The sequence below is a fragment of the Artibeus jamaicensis genome, unplaced genomic scaffold, assembly GCF_021234435.1.
Source record: "Artibeus jamaicensis isolate MK-2021 breed Jamaican fruit bat unplaced genomic scaffold, CSHL_Jam_final contig_603, whole genome shotgun sequence".
NCBI lineage: Eukaryota > Metazoa > Chordata > Mammalia > Chiroptera > Phyllostomidae > Artibeus > Artibeus jamaicensis.
Window position 1 is genome coordinate 5038717 of NW_026521904.1, and position 20940 is coordinate 5059656.

Sequence of the window (20940 nt, forward strand, 5' to 3'; positions counted from 1 at the left end):
TATACGAATATGGGAAAATGGCAGAATAATAGCACCAATAATCTGTCTCTACACCTAAGAAGCAACTTTAATGGCAGAATGTGTCCAATGTAATTATTTTGGAATTCTAGACTATATTAGAAGCTTGCAGAATAACAAAGAAACAGCAAAGCCCTGTGGAACAGGAAAATCTGCTTTTCAGAGATATCAAATTATTAGACTCAATGTCCAGGTTTCAAATAAAAATGATCAAGTCATACAAATAACAGGAATGTTGAGCTCAAAGGAAATATATAAATGAACAGAAGCTGTCCTTTAAAAAGATCTGATAGCAGGTCTACCTGACAAAGATTAAACCAACTGTCTTAAAGATGCCCAAGGAACAAAAGGAAAATGTGCAAAAAGTAAAAATTTGAGCAAAATGAATATATCATTAAAGACATTGAAACCCTGAAGAACAAAAAAGTAACTTTGTAGTTGTAAAGTACAATAACTGAAGTGAAAATTTTACTGGAAGAATTAAAAGGCAGATATTTGAGCAAGCAGAAGAATAAGCCAACATGAAGATAGAACAATGGAAATTATCAAGTCTGAGAAATAGAAGGAAAAATGAAAAGTGAATAGAGCCTATAAAACTGTATGACAGCATAAAATAGATCAATATATATGCATTGTTGGGAGTCTCAGAGAAAGAAAAGGGCAGATTAAATATATAAAGAAATAATAGCTCAAAACTCCCAAAATTTGATCTAAGCCATAAATATAAACATCCAAGAAGCCTGATGAACTACAAGATGAACTCAGAGACCTACACAGAAATATATTACAATCAAACTCTCAAAAGACAAACACGGAAACTTGAAAGATGCAGAAAAGATGCAACTCTAAACATATAAAGGATCCTCAATAAGACTGTCATCAGATAGTTATTATTAGCCCTAGCTGGTGCAGCTCAGTGGGTTGAGCTCGGGCCTACGAACCAGAAGATCACGGTTCGATTACCAGTCAGGGCACATGCCTGGGTTGCAGGCCAGTTCCCTGCAGGCTGGTTCCCGGCAGGGGATCCACAATATGCAACCATACATTGATATTTCTCTCCCTCTCTCCTTCCCTTCCCCTCTAAAGATAAATAAATAAAATCTTAAAAAAAAGAAAACCACTTATTAAAAAAAAAAGGTAGTTATTATTAACCATGGAATATCCCATGTAAATGAGAAGTGATACATTTTGTTATTAGTGTGAAATAAAAAATAAAAAGAAATAGGCCCTGGCTGGTGTAGCTCAGTGGATTGAGCATTGGCCTGTGAACCAAAGCGTCACTGGCTCAATCACCAGTTAGGGCACATGCCTGGGTTGTGGGCCAGGTCCCCTTTAGGGGGCATGTGAGAGGCAACCACACATCAATGTTTCTCTCTCTTTCTCGCTCCCTTACCCTCTCTCTAAAAATAAATTAATTTTAAAAAGGGAAATAATATTGGGAGGGATTCTCTAAAACACATGTCTAAAAATATACATTCTCTTACGAATTATATAGGCTACTGAAAGACAAAACACAATTAGCAAACAATCCAGAATTCCTTTCTATTTTTGAAATGCATTGCATCATTTTATTGGCACTGATTCATTTTATAACTACATCTTAAAAATTATACAGGCCAACAATAGTCTACTTTCTCTGAGCACATGCTAAATAGGAGGAATTAACTTTGTGAATCGAAGCTAATGTGTTTATGTGGATTTATACATAGGGCATAAACAAAGGCAACAAAGGCATAAATAAAGGCAATAAAGGCAACAAAGACTTGAATCAACAAATAACATTGTTTTTTTGTGGAAGGAGGAAGGTATCATACATGGAACCCACAATTTAAGACTTGAGAACCGTAGTCAATGAGTAAGGTGAGAGTACATGTAGACACATTTTCTTTGAAAAGTCCTGTACTCAAAGTATTGCACCTTCTTGCAAGGGCAATTACTCAAGGGCATATGTTCATTTTAGAATAATGAATAGAATCCTTACCACTATTTAAATAATTTTTTGTGTGACATGCTTACAGATGAATTTATGTAAGTGTAAATATGATATGCTACAACCCCAGTGAATTAGCAAATATTAATTTAAATATTTTGGGGGGAAAATTGAAAATAACATTGCCTTAGAAATTTAAGAATTTCTAGAAATTATTCTTGTGAATACAAAATCTTAGATTTTTCTTTACTATATTGTTTCTAATGAGACTCTTCAACTTGTGTGGAAAACATGAAGAGGCCAAATTCCTACAATCAGAATCCTAAGGTCAGAGAAATTATGTTCTCCAATTGTGTTCCCTACTGAATATACAAATCCTTCTCCATCAGCATGCTTAGGTAATTCTACTACCACAGCCATTTGAGTTTAAACATTTATACTGTAGTAAGATCTTAAAATACTTGGATATAGTTTAGGAAAGAGTTTGTTTGTTTTGCTTTAAAAAGACAGCTTACAATTTTTTCTTATGTAACATTATATAATACAGAAAAAAAAGTTTATCCTTTTCCAGCTCTAAACTGGGAGAGAACAGACCAAAAATGTCGCAGGCAGAACTCAAAGCCCCAGAGATAAATCTAAATGACGAAGAAATAGCAAAACTCTCAGACGCACAGTTTAAAACACTGGTCATCACCTTCCTCACAGATTTGGTGGATTACAGCCACAAATTAGAGAAACATATGGAGGCTAAATAAGGGAAATGAATGGAATTCCACAGGAATCCCATAGAGATGAAAAGGAAACTGGGACTCAAATCAATGCAGTGGACCAGAAGAAAGCAAATAATGGACAAACAGAAAAGAGTCAAGGAGCAAGAATTCAAAGAAATGAGGAGAGTCTTAGGAACCTCCAGGACATCTTTAAACGCTCCAATATCTGAATTATAGGGGTACCAGAAGGGGGAAAGACACAACCACCAGTGGAAAAACTATTTGAACAAATAATAAAAGAAAATTTCCCCAATCTGGCAAAGGAAATAGACTTCCAAGAAATCCAAGAAGCCCAGAGAGTACCAAAAAAGTTGGACTCAAGAAGAAACACACCAAGGCATATTATAATTACATTAGCCAAAATTAAAATGAAGGAAAGAATCCTGGAAGCAGCAAGAGCTAAGGGGACAATCACCTACAAAGGAGTCCCCATCAGGCTGTCAGCAGATTTCTCAAAAGAGACCTTACAGGCAAGAAGGGGCTGGAAAGAAATATTCCAAGTCATGAAATCTAAAGACCTACAACCAAGATTGCTCTACCCAGCAAAACTTTCATTTAGAACGGAAGGACAGATAAGGTGCTTCTCAGATAAGACCAAATTCAAGGAGTTCATCATCACCAAGCCCTTATTATATGAAATGTTAAAGGGACTTATCTAAGAAAAAGAAGATAAAGAAACATGAACAGTGAAAGGACAACAAACTCACAGTTATTAACAACCACACCTAAAACAAAAGCAAACTAAAAGGACAGCTAGAGCAGGAGTGGAAACATAGAAATGAAGATCTCAAGGAGGGTTAGCAACAGGGGAATGGGGAAAGGAGGAGATGGGGGGAGAAGGCACAGAATAGGTGACGGAAAAATGGGGGGGAATTATGACAAAAAGCATAAACTAAAAAGGAGAATGCTAAAAAAGCTTAAGTTACTCCTTGTATGTTAAAATAACTGTTCATCATGGTGACTTTAAGGCAATAAAATATTCAAACTTTTATCTTCATAAAAGTTAGAGATTCACTTCTTTATTTCCAGTAAGATCATCAAACATAACTCCCTTATTCTCACATATGAGAAAAATTGAGATGCAAATTTATGCAACTATTGCAGGCAGATCCAGGTGAAGAACTCAGGTGCCACATATCCATCCTTTTCCGCCCATCTCTTTTCCTCCACAAGGTTAAAAAGCAGTCAAGAGATAACTTTTGAACAATTACGAACTGATAGGTTCAAACACACTGTTTTCTATACTGATGTCAATCTTTATTCACCTTTTCTTACATAAACACTATTCTCTGTCCTGAGAAAAATTCTGTCCTGAGAAGGAATGGCTATTCCTTAACCATTAAGGAAAGAAAAATGACAATAAAATCCACTCTCACTGAAACAAAACTCCATCAAAACAATAAACAAGAGCATCAGTACTGTTAACTGGCTACAGGGAAAACTTAAGTCCACTGGCCGGAAAAAAAATTCAAATACAGCCTGATCAATCAATTTCCTAATTCTTAAATATGAGGGAACTAGCTCATAATATATGGATTAGTCCTCTGGAAAGAAAGGCAGCAGGTAAACAAATTTAGGATGTCCAACACAGAATCTGCAATTTACTTGTTAATAAATATGGTCTTTTCTAAGTAAACACACGTGAAATAGCATGGGGGAATAGTCTTTTCTCCCTTTAGACAAAGACAGACTAAATAACACTGAGTTAACCTAGACAAAGGGTTGGCTCACAAGCAAAGAGGCTTCCTGTTTAAGAAGGCTGAGCACACCAGTTTACCTTGATTGCCTTCACAATATCAATGATTATGAAAGAACCAACAATAATAAGGATAAATCTATTCCAACAGTAAAACTAAAAAAGCTGAGATGAACAGAATGCTGAAGAATTTCTAAAGCATATAAAGCATGTGGGCTAAAAATCAACTAGAATACAGGGATTACAACCCAATATTTATAAAAGACTTCTATGACAAATAAGTATTCTCAGCAGAACTCCAGAATAACCATGAAATCTAAAGTAGTAGAAAAGTCATTAAAAAGGTGAACGAGGAAAACGAATGGTAAAGGAGTTTACCAATTTCTAATTCTGAATACTCAGCAGCTCCTTCTATCCCACCCGAAGGCCACAATTGTAGTTCTGCATATAAAGTGAGCTGTTTCGGAAGACACCTAGAGCAGGCAATGAGGTCTGGAAAAAGGATGTGGTGCTCCAGATAACTTTCTGGCTATCATAAAAGAGGGGGTATCATAATCAATTATAAGATATGCCTTACGTCCTAAGAAAACTTATATTTCCATTTTATTTTAACTAGCCTCAAAAAACGGCCCTAGATGATTCTCACCTTCTAGTATTTATATCTTTGAAAAACCCTCTATCATCCCACAAACATGATACTGTGGAAATTATGGTGTTTAACTTCTGAGAATAAGCCTTGACTTCTTTTGGACCATCTGGACAAAGGTTCTGAAGGAAACCAACCGTCATATAGTGAGGACAGTCAGAAAACACTGAGGTCATCACAAAAGAACTAGAAAGGGTACTCAAAACTGCACCAAAATAGCTATGGCTCCAAGTAGGTTGGGAATTTATTTTTTAAACAAAATATTAAACATTAAAAACAAAATATTAAAAGGGATTTACACAGTTTCAATATCTAAACAAAAGATGCAGGCGATATGACTTTATTTTATGCATCTAATATAACCTTTATTAATAACACTGGAATAAGGCAACAAAAATCTTTATAGTCGAAGCTCTACTACAGAAATATAGTAACCTGAAAAGTTCTACTGTTTAATGTTCCTTTATCTTATTCACCATGACTGATAATTAGCAAAATTATTAACTGATATTCTGGTGTTAATACAAATTAACTTAGGAAAGTAACAAAATAAATCTCTTTAAAATGCAGATCTTTGTTATTAAAACTCTATTTAAATAAAAAAAGATGAAGTGAGATACCACTACAACAAACGCAAGTAAAATATTTTGTTTTAATGAAGACAATAATCATGGTTGGTAAGGTTGTAGTTAATGGAATGAATACACAATAATGGTACAGATGCATTACCAGAATTGGCAATATTCTGTTATATGATACTTGTATACCTGGTTAAAAGGGATGGTGCTATTTGAAAGTAGACTTGGATTGTTTATAAATGTATACTGTAAACTCTATAGCAACCACTAAACAAAGTTTTGGTTTTGTTTTTTTTTAAAGAAGTGTAATTATGGACTGAGGGAGGAAAAATACTGAATAGAACATGATTGATTAAAGCCAGAAAAGGCAGGAGAGTGGAAAACAAGAAAACACAAAAAAGAACAAAAGAAACAAAAGGGAAAACAAAACAGCAATAAATGTGGCACATATTAATCTAGTTATGTCGCTCTTTAAATGTCAATGGTCTAAATATATCAATTAATTAACAGAGCCTGTCTGAGCAGGTAAAAAGCAAAACTCCAGTATATATGTTGTCTACAAGACACCTGCTTCAAATATAAAAACCCATATTAAAGTACAGGGATAGAGGGACTTGTATACTAATCAAAAGAAAGTAGAACGAATGATATTTAATTTCAGATAGAACACATTTCAGAGCAAGAAGTATTATGAATAAAGAGGGCATTACGTAATGAAAAGGAGTGAGTTCTCCAATAAGACATAACAGTTCTTAATGTGTGAGTGGCCTAACAACAGACCAAATTCCAAAGGGAAAAATTGATAGAACTACAAGAAGAAATTGATAAATTCACTTTACATTTGGGAGGCATCAATATCTCTCTAACAGCCACTGAGAGAAAATCAGTAAGGCCATACTTGAATTGGATAGGACGACCAGTCAACAGAATCCAATGGTCATTTATAGAATACTGTATCAAAGAAGAGCAAAATAATCATTCTTCTCAAGCTCATATGGCACATTCACCAAGAGAGATCACAGTCTGGGTCCCAACACATAACTTCAATTGGAAGTTGAAGAAATTATATAAAGTATGCTCTAATACCAAGGTGGAATTAAAGTACAAATAAACAGAAAAATAGCCCTGGCTTGTATGGCTCAGTTAGTTGGTACAGCATTCCAGATATCAAAAGGTCACGGATTTGATTCCTAGTCAGGGCACATGCCCAAGTTGAGGGCTTCATCCTCTTGTCAGGGCTGGTGAGAAAGGCAACCAATCAATGTTTCTCTCACTATCTCTCTCCCTTCCCTCCCTTCGCTCTAAAATCAGTAAGTATGTCCTTGGGTGAGGAATAAAAAAAGAGGAAAAAAGCTAGAAAATTCGATACTACATAGCTTAAACAGCACCTTTCTAAATAACACATGGATCAAAGAAGAAAAATCAAGAAAAAGAATTGTAAATAAAATAAAAATGAATATAGAATTTACCAAATGTGTGAGATGCAGCAAAAGCAGTCTTTAAAGGAAAATTTATGGCACTAAGTGCATACATTAGAACAAAAAAAAAGACATAAAATTAAAAATGTAAGTTTAAATAGAAAAAATACTTTAGATAAATAGAAAAGAAAACATTAAACTATACACGGCACAAATAACTAATACCAGAAAAGATTACTATCAGAAATGAAAGCAAGACTATCACTACTGCTCCCATGGACATTAAAATAATAATAAGGGAAAATAAGAAACTCAATGCCCATAAGTTTTATATGTAGATGATATACAGCAACTGAAAAATACTCTAACAAAACTTCTGCAAGAACAAATAATCCAAATAAGTTTCTATTCATCCCAAAAATAAAAACTAAAGGAATACATTCTAAGTCATTCTCTGAGACTACATTACCCTTACGAAAACCAGACTAAACATTACAAGAAAACTATATATCAGTATTTTCTATGAATACAGATACAAAAATTCTCAATATTAGCAAATTGAATTGCATAATATATAAGAAAAATTATACACAAAGAGCAAGTGGAATTTATTCCAGGATGTAAGGCTCATTCATTCAAGATTTCTAAAGCTACTGAAACAATCTGTAACAACTGGATAAAAAAAAATGGATCCCAGACATATATGTAAAATGCAAAACTATAAGCTCTAAAAAGGAACATAGAAAAAATGTAGGTGACTTTGGGTTTGGCATTCAATTTTTAGATACTGTAACAGGGTGGGGACCCCAGAAGGTGTAGAAGAGGCAGCATCTCCCCAAGAAGGGAGGGTGTTTCAGGAAGCCTAAGGGCATCCCGGCGGTTGCAGCTGGAACTGGGCTTTGATAGGCTTGCAGGAAGACTGTTGGGGGTGTCCTTTCTAACCTTTTGGCATTTCTGGGCCACACTGGAAGAACAGATGTCTTGAGCCACACATTAAATACACAAATACTAGCAAAAACTGACAAGCAAGAAAAGGTTTTCAGTAAATTTACAATATTGTGCTGGGCTGCATACCCCTGTAACAAAGCCAGAAAACCCGCCTGTGTAGCTGCAGCAGCTGAGCAGCTCATAACACAGGCCACACAGAACCTTTGCACAGAGCCTGACCCATAGGAGGTCAGACAACTGTGCCCCTGTACGAGGCTGCAAAACTCCTGCCCTCTTTTGGAAAATGGTGCCCAGAAGAGGGACAAAGACACTGTGCATGCAGCTGACAAACATGGTAGACATTAGCTCACACTGGCTGAAAAGCTGGATGACCTGTCATGCATGGGTCTCTTGGCTGAGACTATAAAACAGAATGCTGAAGGAAAACATGCTCTTTCCCCTCCCCTTGTTAGCTGGGTTGGCTGCAGGGGCCCAGGTTAATGGGCCTGGTGGGCTCTGAAGGACCCATGGTCTGGGAGCTCCCTGGTGCCCCTCCTCAGTGAAATGCAGCAGCAACACTAATGGTGTGTGGGCCTGCCTCAGATATAAGCTAAGGGCTAAAGGGAAGGCGTAGCATGCCACAGGTAGTAGTACTCCAGCCTGCCTGCACAGAATCCAAAGGACACCTGAAGCAGAAACTGTGACTGCGAATCCATCAAGCAGCCTAGATGAGCATGCTACAGCCATCGTATTTCCTGAAGGATGGTACTTTTTACACGGGAGACGAGGGATTCCAGGCTCATTTTTTAACTGGTCTAGCCTAGCAAAGGGTGGCAGGGTTATTTGTCCTTAGGTGTTTTGGGGAGTGGGTTGCTGAGGCAGAAACCTGCCATTATTCCAAAACTGTATATCCTTTAAACAAACAACCCCTTTCCTTTTTCACCAAACCTCTGACTAGAGTTTGCCTGTTGGTGTCAAGCAGTAGAACCTCACTAGCTGTTCTGTAACAATACCACATCAAAAGTAAGATCCATGAAAGAAAAAAAAATTGATAAGTTGGGCTTTATTTAAATTAACCAGTTCTGCTCTACAAAAGATACTGTTAAGAGAATGAAGACAAACCACAGTCTAGGAAAAAATAATTGGAGAACACATATCTGATAAAAATGAGTAGTATCTAAAATATACAGAAAAGCTCTTAAAACTCAACGAATAAGACAATAAGCAACCCAGTAAAAATAGGCAAAATTTCTAAACAGATATCTCACCAAGTGAGAAATATGGATGCCAAACATATGAAAAGATTCTCATTAGCATATGTCCCTAGGATATTGAATACAACAATTATGTATCACTCCACACTTACCAGAATGGCTAAATCCAAAACAATGACAACAACAAATGCTGGTGAGGACATGGAATAAGAACTGATTCACTACCGATTAAATGCGAGACGTGCACCCACTCTGGAAGACAGCTTGGCAGTTACTTACAAATCTATACACATTCTTGTTACACAACAATTACACACCTTGGCATTTAACCAAATGAGTTCAATACTTATATATATGCAAAGAGCTGCCCCAAATAGTTATAACAATTTTATTCAGGGTTTTCAAAATTTGGAAACAACCAATGTTTCTTAACAGCTAAATGGATAAACTATGGCATACATGTAAGATAAATTATTGAGTGCTAAAAAGAAAAAAGAGAGAACTATCAAGCCATGAGAAGACAAGAAACCTTAGATGCATACTGACAAAGGAAAAAAAGCCAATCTGAAAATGGTAAACACTGTATGATTTCAACTGAGTTTGGCAAAGTCAAAACAATAGAAATAGTAAAAAGATCAGTGATTGCCAAGAGTTCAAGGGAAGGAAAGAGTAGAGTATAGGGAACTTGTAGGGCAGCTAAACTATTCTAGGATGATAGGGTCATGGTAGATAACGTCATTTACACATTTTTAAAAATCCCACAATGTATAGCTCAAAGAGTGAAAATGTGAAAAATGGACTTTCATTAATAACAATTTATAAATATTGGGCTCATCAACTACAATAAATGTACTACACTAAGGCAAGATGTAAATACTAAGGGAAACTGGGGAAATGGTAAGGGACTGGCACAGCTGAGACATATAAAACAAATACCGTATTTCTTTACTCTTCACTCAACTTTTATATAAACCTGAAACTGCCTTGCAATGTCTATGAATAAAAAACAATAACTAAAAAAGGGAAGGAAGAATCAAAATCACATTTTTCACTTTTCTCTGCAGTCAACTATGGTGATCCTGACATTCATGCAAATATCTAGATCCAAACACGCTTTACACTTTAAAAAAATTTTTCTGGAAAAAACCAGGTGAGAACACAAGCTTATGAAAGATTTGTGAAAATGAAATGTAAGTACAAATGCAGTCAGTTTAAAATCAGTAAGGTAGATAACCTATAAAGTAAATAAGAATCTCTATAAAATAAAATGTATGGACAAAATCTGCTTTAGCTAATTATGACCCTATAGGAATGTTTGCAAAACAATGGATGGTAATTTCAAGACAAATGTTAGCTGCTTCGAAAAACATTTTAAAACTAATTCATGTTTTTAATTTTAAAGAAATCAAATGCTTCTAAAACATTTATACATAATGTAAGGAAAATTATTCATATTTTATTTTTTCAACACTGATCATGGCACTATTCAAGAACATAACTCCTAGAAGTTGGGAGAAAATTTTTGTAATATAAAGCAAATATAATATTATTTCATAAAAGTATTTGATATAATGGAAAAGATATTAGCTACAAATTATTTATTTTATTATGAAAAAACTGTACAACACAGATCTTTTAATATATGTATGGAAATACAGGTTAAAAAGACTAAAATTATATAAAACTATATACATCAACATCTTAAAAGAATTACTTCCACCCTGGCTGGTGTAGCTCAGTGGATTGAGCACAGGCCTACAAACCAAAGTATCATGGTTCAATTCCCCGTCAGGGCACATGCCTGGATTGCAGGCCAGTACCCAGCAGGGAATGCATGAGAGGCAACCACACAGTGATATTTCTCTCCCTCTCTCCTTCCCTTCCCCTCTAAAGATAAATAAATAAAGTCTTAAAAAAAAAAAAAAAAAGAATTACTTCCAGGTACAAGAAATATATATATATGTGTGTGCGTGAATGATTACCATTTTTATCACTTTTACACTGAACGTATAGTCTTTTGACACTTTAAAGAATAATCTTGCACATTTACATAAAATGATGTATAATTTGTCCATACAGCTATCAGTGCTAACTGTAACACTATGATACCCACAAGATATTGCATCATAGTGGTGCTATAACACACCAAGCAAAATACAAACAACTGAAGTACCGGCTGCCACTCAGCTGTTAGAAGAAATATTTTTGGCATTTACTCATTATAATGTAAGTTGACTGAGACATGCAAACCTAGAAGTGATTATTTTAAGAGAGCAACATTAGCTGACATTCTTGAGTCACCTATATTAAAAATGTAGCCAGGGCTGGTATGGCTCAGTGTATTGAGTGCTGGCCTGTGAACCCAAAAGTCACCAGCTGGATTCCTGGTCCTGGGGCACAAGAAGCTTGGGTTGCAGGTCAGGTCCCCAGTAGGGAGTGTGCAAGAGACAGCCAATTGTTTGTTTCTCCTTTCCTTCCCCTTTCTCTGAAAATAAATACTTTAAAAATATATGTTTTTATAAATGGTAGAACAATGAAAGCACATGGGAAAAAGTAAAAATGTTTGTGTATGTTTAAAAGAAAAGCCCTCACTACCTTAGAACTTTAATCTTGCCAAGACCATCCTTTCAACCTTTGGGTCAAAACTTCATACTAATTAATCTCAAATCCCATTTCCATTAAGGAAGCTGCAAAAGACTGGAATTTTGTTGTTTTCATTAGAGGTGAGGAAGTAGATTCAGCGAATAATATGAGCTCAAGAAGAAAAGAAATTAGGAGCAACTAGCAACCCCAAAGACTGGCTTGTCTGAATACAGGCATGGAGAGCATAATTTAGAATGAAAAGGGGCGGGGGGAGGAACTAAAATAAAAGGCTGGGGAAACATCTTTCACCTCCAGATTTCACCTACCTCCTAGGTTTATAATTTTTAATTCATATTATCTTTCAACTTAAGCATTTAGTAAAATGTACAAAGCTATTCAATCCCATCAGCCAATTCTGTCCAAAAAGGATAAATACATAATATCGTGGTCACTTAACAACCAGTGTTTTAATTTGGGCTAGAATTCATTAACAAAGCTATTTCCAAAAGACCTGCAGTACTAAAATAATTAAAATGAAATGAAAGCCTTTATTCCACTCCATCAAAAGACAAAAGGTTTTATAAAAGGTAATACAGAAGAACTCTACACTAGGGGATACCAGGTACAGTAGAAGGTGAGAGTATCACAGATGGAAAAAACTGAATAGTTAGATTCCTGAGCTGTCTGCTTTCACTTGGCAGTCGGGCTTATACCTTGGAGCAGGGTATCTGCTGATATTTTTGAACTGGACAATTCTGTGTTGTGGGTGGCTGTCCTGTGCATTGTAGAATGTTCAACAGCACCTGCAGCTTCTATCTATCAGTTTTTTGTTTTTAGTAGCAACCCACTCTTGATAATCAAGTAGGTTTCTAGACACAACCAAATATCCCCTGGGGTGTCACACTGTCACATCCTAAAACCAGTGAATTACAGGCAGGAGGCTGAAAAATCCTTTTCACTGGACGCTCATTAACAAAGTAGAAAACGCTTCCAAAGACTTAAAGAAAAGTACCATAAGGGTTTTTACCCCCAAAATATGCCATAGTGAAATCTTTCTTCAGTGAGAATCATCAATAACTAGCAAGCCCAGCCAGGTTCACAAAGACCTGAAATAGTTTTTTACTGCCCCTTATAAACATTTAAATACACAATCAAGGACATTAAGATAGCTATGGCAAAGCTCTAAAATGAAAGAAACCAAAACACACAGAAAAAAGTACTGTAAAGAGAACAGAGTAAGCAGAGAGAAATAAATTTCAAATGAAAACTTCAGTGAAATTCATAAAATAACATGATGCTGTGAAAAAAATCAGAGATCAAAAGAACTACTGTAAATAAAAGAATATGAGAGCAGAAATGAGAATCTTACACACTTTTTTTAATCAAGTAAATTTCCCAGAAATTTTAAAAATAGTAGAAAGAAAATAAGTTCAGGAGATCAGTATCTAATTGTACTTGCAGAACAAAAAACACAGAGGCAAGGAAACTACACAAAAAGTTATCAGAAACTTTCTCAGAGCTGAAGTATACAAGTTACCAAAATGAAAGAGCCCATGGAATGTACAAAATGGATGCCTACAGACTTATAATAAGTCATTTCATATCACTGTGACACTTCAGAATACTGGGTATGACACAGATAACACTCTGTAAGCTTCTAACAGACAGACTACAGAAGCTTTCCTGGAGAAAGAAAAGTGAAATGTAAAGTGCTGAAAATTAAAACAGTTTCATTTTACATCATATACTAAGAATGCCTTCAAATTCCCAAACTATGATCAGGGTAAAGTGCAGTCATTTACAGAAACGTGATGTCTCAAAACATCTGCCTTTCAGATAGCTACTGGAATCTGTGACCAAACAAAATGAAGGAGTGTACAAGACCAAGAATTACATGGAATACAAAAAACAGAGGATGAGTCATAGGATAGAACTTGCATGAAAGCAAACTTTATTAAGGAACTGGTCTAACCTGAAGAGCAGAATGTTCTAAGAGAATTTCCTGAACAGGGTTAAACTAATAAAAATAATAGATACTTCTGAACCAATGGAGAAGATATGCTGACAACTAGCAGGCGGCTTGGAAATTAATGAGTTAATGAACAATACTGAGAAACTATACACTGATGCTTACCTACCAAAAACTAAAGTATCAGTGTAATGATGGGAGAGTGGCTGGGGTAGTTGTGGAGTAAAAGCTAAATCTACATCATCCATAGTGAGAAGTCAATAGATAATGTCTAAAATGGAAAAAAAAATCAAGAGGTAGCAATATGTTATTTAGAAGTATGGAAGTAAATAACAAAAGAATCTGCCCCACAAATTTTTAAGCATTTCCCCCTAGAGAGGGGAAACAGCTACCTTGTCCAACATTATACCCCCCTTCCTGGGCCTAAGCAACATGAGGGGATAAAGGCCCTCCTGTTTTGGTCCACCATAGCACTAACTTTAATGGGCAGTATTCTTGAGAACCAAACTTGTAATAAGTAAATGTGAGTTGTTTTTAATAATAAGCCACGTAGAAATAGCTGATTCTTCAAGCATGTGTTCTTTTACTTTTGAAACTGTTAGCTTAAAAACAAAAGGAACAAACTTAAGCTGAGATTTTTACGGGAAACATCACAAGTACAGGGAGAATTGGAAGTAAAGAGAACTCATATGACTTGTGTAATAGAAGGAATCCAAAATCTTGAACAAGAACTGATATGGGACTGTTAACATTTCCTTATCATCTTTCCCAGAAAAATATGCCTTCTTGAGAAAGGTATCATTACTCTAGGACATATACACTATTCCTACAATTTCCTAAACATAAAAAACATCACATAAGCACACACACACAAAAACATAAAGCAGCAGAAACAAAATTCCGAAATTATAATTAGCATAGGAAATTCAGAAACTGTAATCATCAGCCACAGACAAAAAATTTAACTATGAATGCTATGCTAATAAAAATCACAAATGCAACTTTTAGCAAGCAGTTAAAAACTGTAAGAATGAATATAGCTGATATATACCTTTGTATTCTGATCCACAGAATTATGAATTCCAGTGGCCCCATAACAAGAAAAAGAATTCCACATGAAAACATCATGAAAAAAAATCACAAAAAATCTAAAAGAAACATGTTTAAAAGCAGATTTGTTTCAAAGTAGCAAGATTTTAGACCGACAGCTGACTTCCAAAGTCAATAATGGAAGGCAATCGACAATGGAATATCTTCCACTGTTGGTGGTAGATAACCACCATTATGGTTGGTTATGGTGAATACCAACCATAATCCTGCAATGTAATACCCCAACACACTCTTCAAGATCAAAGATGAAACAAAGGCACTGTACAGCAAACAAAAAATTAAGACCATTAGCCATTAGCACATCTACATCTAAATAATGTACTAGACAGAAGGAAAAGGATACCCTAAGAAAAGTCGGATCTGTAAGTAGAAATGAAGAATACGGAAAGTATAAATAAACAGGGATATGCAACTCAATAATGACAGCAGAAACCATGCTGTCCAAATGGTAATACAATACCACCTATATGTGTAATTTATAATTTTCTAGTGGCCACATTAAAAAAACAAGGTGAAATTAATTTTTGGATTTCAACATGTAATCATAAAAAGGTGAATTTATATATTTTTCTTAGTTTTAAAAATCTGGTGATTGACATTTACTGAACATGACAATTCAGATGGTAAATTGTCATCATTAATATTTGATCTATATTTTTATAAAGTTTACAGTTAAAAATATATATTTACATATCTAAGTAGTTGTAAACATAGTTAAGGGTTTTCCAACAACTGAATCAAATATCAATATTGATATTTAAATTAACACAACATAAAACCAAAAATTTAGTTCCTTGAACATTATCTACATTTTAAGTGTTCGACAGACACATGCAATCATGGCTACTGTATTAGCACAAGTATAGAAACTTTTTCCTGGAGATAAAATTACTAATAAAATTCAAATATCGACAATAATAGCATACATATAAGGTGGTAAGAATGAAATGGAGATAAAGTTAACCAGGAAGTGAGAAATGCTCCAAGTACACCAGAGGTATTTGTCACACTGCTCAAACCTGACAGAAAGACTATGCAGAAGACTTTAAAAAGACCATTCAAAGAAAAGGCAATCCAAATAACCAAGAAATTTAAAAAACTTTAGCCTTATTAATAACCACAAAACTGGAAGTTAAAACAATAACATATAGCTCCATTCATCAGTTTGGTAAACAAAAAATACTAACTGTAGGTGAGATTATAGAAAAAAGATCTATCGTACACTGCTAATAGCAGTATAAATTCATATATCACTTAGGAAAAGTTGGGCATAATCTATTCTACAAAATTGCATGCTACATGAATAAATACACATGTTTACAAACACCCAGTAGCATTATCAATAACTGCTAAAAACTGGACAAAATCCAAATGTCCATTAATATTAGACTAGTTAATTGGGGCCTAGTCATGAAACACCATACCACACTTTGTATAGTATTTCACTATACAAAAAAATCTTTTCAATTGTTATCTAAGGCAGTTTATTTGCTTTACTACATATTTTTGTTATAAAGTAATAAACATTTGGTTTCACTACACGCAAAATTTTAAGGTACGAGACTCTAGTTTTTACTTCATTTCACAGGAGTACCCCACACGCAGAGACTAAAAAACGCTAGGCAATGAGTATAAATAGGGTCCACTGCTAAAACAAAACGAAGACAAAAGGTAGTACCTTTAATTGATTACCAACGCAGGTAAATAAGACAAACTGTAGATTCTTGGTCTTAATAGATATCACACAAGGATGACAATCTTTCACAGAACCTTTGCAAAAGACGATGGCTGAAATAGTGAAATGATTTTAAAGTGCGTAAACAAAATGTGAAAAAAGTGCTATTTTACTAAAAAAAAACCCGTTACTAGTGCAAATTCATGAATCGTTTCTTAAATATTTTGAATTAATTCTGATCTTATGAGAGAAACATATTTCCAGCAAAAACAGGAGCATTTGAGAAACCAAAGGCTCTAAATTAGAGGCTAGTAACCAAAAAGTCTTAAAACAAAATACCCATTTGAAGATCTCTCACCTGTATACAGAAAGGGAAAACTTTGATATGTCCCTTTTTTATCAGCGGTAACGCAATTATCAAGGACTAAAGAAACCCCCACCACCTTCTGACAACAGGCTTAGGCGTTGTTGCAGCAACACCAAGACAAGGAGGGAAATTCCATCAAGACTTCCCGGCGTGCTCCATCCTCAAACTCAGTTCAGAATTTCGGGGAGGGTCAATTTCCAATATGAGCATTGCATCTATTCCTAGAAGTTACCAAAATTCACACAGGGAGCTTGGGTCTCCCTGGATAGGTCCCCTGCTGTGAGCTGAAGCAGTCACCAGTCATCTGCAGAGCGTCCAGATCTCGTTTCTCTTTACACCGGGACCTCACCACAAACGGAGGTAGTCGCCACTACAAATCTAGTATCAATAGGTCTCCCTGAGCTCGTCCGGGATTCATCTGAGGGCTGGCTCGGAGGCCAGGAGACAGAAGGATCCCGCCTATCTTCTGGCCTGCCGGCCTAGACAAGCCTGTCCCCCCACCCCTTCCCGCGTTACCAGTCTCCAAAGCCTTGCAATCTCCACCTTTTATTTCGCCTTTCGCCACCGGTGCCCCCTAGTAATTGTCCTGACTCCAGCCGAACCCATGTTACCTCTCACAGAAAAGCCTGCCCTTACGAGGGCGGTGCGCGGATCTAGGGACCAAGAGAAGACTCCACAGGATCGCTTCGCGTGTATGCCGACTAGCTTCCCCAGGTGCTGCCAATGGCACACCACTACTCCCGTCATGCCCCTCGAGCGCTGAACCACTCTCTCACCCGCCTATCCCCCGCCCTAACACGTGACCTTCTTTTGCCTCCGTCCACGCCCACTTCCGTTCCTCCACTTTCTCTTACTAGGGAGGAGGGGGGGGATGGAGGGTGTAAAGAGTAGCGACTTCCTCCTACTCCTCGCCCCCGCCTCTCTACCCCCTGCTACAATGTCTTCCGGGTCGCGAGAGCCTCGAAGCCTTCTGGGAAATCATCTCATTTTCTCCCCTCCCCCTTCTCCTGCTTTCAACCAACCAGCCTCCCGTCAGAGAGAGGCATGCGCAGTGAGTACCTCCCTTCTCTTCTACCCGAACCCCCCCTCCCCCCCCAAGCAGAGAGACCCCAGCAGCAGCAGCAGCTGATGATGAAGAGAGAGGCAGTGGCAGAGGGGGGGCACCTTTTATTTCTATTTTTAAAGGGACAGGACACTAATTTTACCCCACTTCAACCTTGAATTCAGGGGGGTGGGGGGAAGGCGGCTGAGTTCCTTCCCCCACCCTCCAGCCCCGAGACCTGAGAGGGGGATTGAGACTGAGAGAGGAGAAGGAGTTTCTTCTTCTTCGAAAACCCTCGTCCACGACTCCTACCCCTTCACCCCTCCAGTAGCCTCCCTCCCGAGCCCCCTCCACCCTCCTCCTCTTTGGCCGTGAGAGGAGAGAAAGAGACCTAAAGCCTCTTAGCAACACAGACCCTTCTTTGCTGCTGCTGCTGCTGTTGCTGCTGCTGCTACTGCTACTGCTGCTTGGCCCTGGCTGGAGACATCTCACTACACCCAGGAGCAGCCACTTCCCCACTCTCCTCCTCCTTCCCTCCTCCTCCACTCCCCCCCTTTATTACCCTTTGTGTCATCCTCCACAGCTCCAGGGAAGGCACTCCAAAGTGGGGGGCAGGAAAGGTAAGTGTGTCCGTGGGGGCTTTATTGCCTTCCTCTGGCTCTGACTTTAACTCCGGGGCAACAGCAGCACCAAACCATATACGCAGTGTAGCTCCGGGGTGAGGAGGGGGTGGTACTGGAGGGGGGGCGGGTGAAGGAGGGGTTGCAGTGGGGAGGGGTGTATGAGGTGTGTGCCCATCCTGTCAGAGGTGGAAGGGCACTTTTGTTTTTATTTGCTGTTGTCAAAAGTGGTTTCTCTTCTTCAGCTAACATCTGATTGTGTCTTGCTCCAGTGGGAGAGAATACAAAAACAACCCCCTCCTTCCTCCAATAAGGCGCCAGGGAAAGAGACAGAAAGAGGCACACTTTCTAGATGTCACTTAAAAAATTTCAATTGGAGAGCTATTTATCTATTTCCCCAAGAAAAGCTCCACTGCATTTGTTTTTGAGTGGGAAAATGTCGGGTTTAGGATTGTATTGGAACTGCTTATCCATTTGTAGACCTGAGTGTTTTCCCCTTTTTGGTTCTCTATGTGATTTGGGTATGGACTTAAGTGTTGGAACAGACTTGCTTGGTTTTTGCTTTCTGGGTTAAATTTTTCTTTTTTCGTTTTGTCTGACCTGCATAGAAATTTTCAAATTTTTAGTTGATAGGGGCCTTAGGTTAGGTTAGGTTTTCACTTGTATTATTGCTTTTTTTGTTAAATGTTTGATTGCTATATCACCATATAAAGTTCAAAGCTTATAATGCTTAAAGTTTAAATGCCACTGGTATTGTCTCTACCCACATACGTTCCTAATATTTTCCATAAGATAAGAATGTTAGCTATTTCATAATTAATCTGAGTATTTTTCTAATCTTTGTGAGTTGCCTGAACAAGTAATCCCCATTGAAAACTTTATGTTGTTCTGGCTTCATGGAAGGCCAAACCTCTCCATCAATAGTTTGCTGGATTGGTACCACTTTCAGTTTTAACTGAATTATTTATTTACTGTTGTAAATTGAGAGGAGTTTTTCATCTCATGGGCTACTGAATTAAATTGCTTATTATATGTGAAGGGGGCATATTTCTAAAATGTGTTTTCCTGACTCAAAAAATAATGAAGTAGTTGGTATATTCATGGTAGTTACATATAAATTGAAAGATGAATCCATATTTAGGCTTCTAGAGTAACAATCTTGATAAAAATCACTATTCTCTCTTTTTACATGACATGTTCTTAGTGAAATGGCTTTCAAATTCAGTGCAGCATTTTATTTCACAAAACCTAGAAAGTATATTTCTGATGTAGGCCTTTTATTAGGTTTTACACGAGAGACTGGTATTTTATTTCGTACATACATTTCTTTATGCTTTCCTTGGAGATGGATGCAACACATATACACACATTCTCTCTCTCTTTTTCTGTGTGTGTATCTCTCACACCCTTTTTTGTTACTGCATTGGTATCTCTGATCCCATAATTTATGTCATCAAAAAATATTTTTCTGTAAAGCAGCAATTTTGTGATCAGACTGGCAATATGAAAACAGCAATTTGAAAGGATTGAAGAAAAATCTAGAAGGATGTTTGACATAAATATGATAAAGATATGATAATACTTTTAATTTTTATTATCTTGATAATAAAGCCAAAACGTTATACACTTATATTTTAGTGGCAAAAAGCATTGCATATGTAGAAATTTGTCCTGTAAAATTTTAATTATCAACTCTGCAAAAGCAGACATTTGCACACAGGGAAAAAAAGCTGTGTAGCAGTAAACAATATGGTCTTATTTCTCTCCTTTCTGTTATAAATTTGAACGGTTCCTTGCATTTCTCTGAGGTATAAATGGTGCACTTAAGCAGAAATCTGTGCCAAGTTCAGGTTTTTCTTCCGATATCAATACTATTTCAGGTCTACCTACATTTTCTTCTTCCCTTAATTCCTCAGCAACCTTAAGAGATAGAAAGTAGAACTTAGTGAAGAAATGAGTTTTAAGGAAAGCAAATTGTGTGAATAATTGGGGTGGTGGTTGCCCAAATGAGTGAAAATGTACACTCTTGAGCATAATACCTTTACTTTGTTTCTGTTTTCCTTTGAAAACATTTCTTATCCTACCACTCTCAGGGTTCCCCTATGTGGTTTGAAGATTCCAGACTTCCTGTAGGTCGAGTCATTATTTACATTTAGAAAACCTTTCACTTTTATTATGCCTTATTTTTTAAGTATACAGATATATTTTAGGGTTGAAATTTTCAGCAAGGTGATATCTTGGAGGTCACTTTATCCAACTCTTCATTTTCCATATTGCTAAAGTTAAAGAGCTTAAGGAACTTGCCCAGGTTCCAAGGCCTAAATGTACATGGAACATGGACCAGAGAACTCAGGTCTCTTGATATTCTGTATCACTT

The 20940-nt window shown here is 36.7% G+C and overlaps 2 protein-coding genes across 10 annotated transcripts in view; one reads left to right on the top strand and one right to left on the bottom strand.

Annotated features, from left to right (window-relative positions):
• Positions 1-18610, bottom strand: part of ORC4 (origin recognition complex subunit 4) — a 69593-nt gene extending 50983 nt beyond the window's left edge. The window contains exons 1-2 of one of the 4 annotated variants that reach the window (XM_053670703.1): positions 17513-17603; positions 16538-16647 (exon numbers count right to left, since the gene is read on the bottom strand). Coding sequence is in view for 2 of the 4 variants with exons in the window: in XM_037167688.2 (XP_037023583.2) it covers positions 17513-17648 (136 nt within the window). In the remaining 2 variants the exon portion in view is untranslated. Of the gene's footprint in view, positions 1-16537; positions 16648-17512; positions 17683-18505 lie in introns of those variants that run through there. The other 3 variants (XM_037167685.2, XM_037167688.2, XM_037167684.2) reach the window with 3 other exon arrangements.
• Positions 17928-20940, top strand: part of MBD5 (methyl-CpG binding domain protein 5) — a 461494-nt gene continuing 458481 nt past the window's right edge. For 5 of the 6 annotated variants that reach the window (XM_053670694.1, XM_053670695.1, XM_053670698.1 and 2 more), the window contains exon 1: positions 17989-18563. The gene's annotated coding sequence lies outside the window, so the exon portion shown is untranslated. Of the gene's footprint in view, positions 17953-17988; positions 18564-20940 lie in introns of those variants that run through there. The other variant, XM_053670699.1, reaches the window with a different exon arrangement.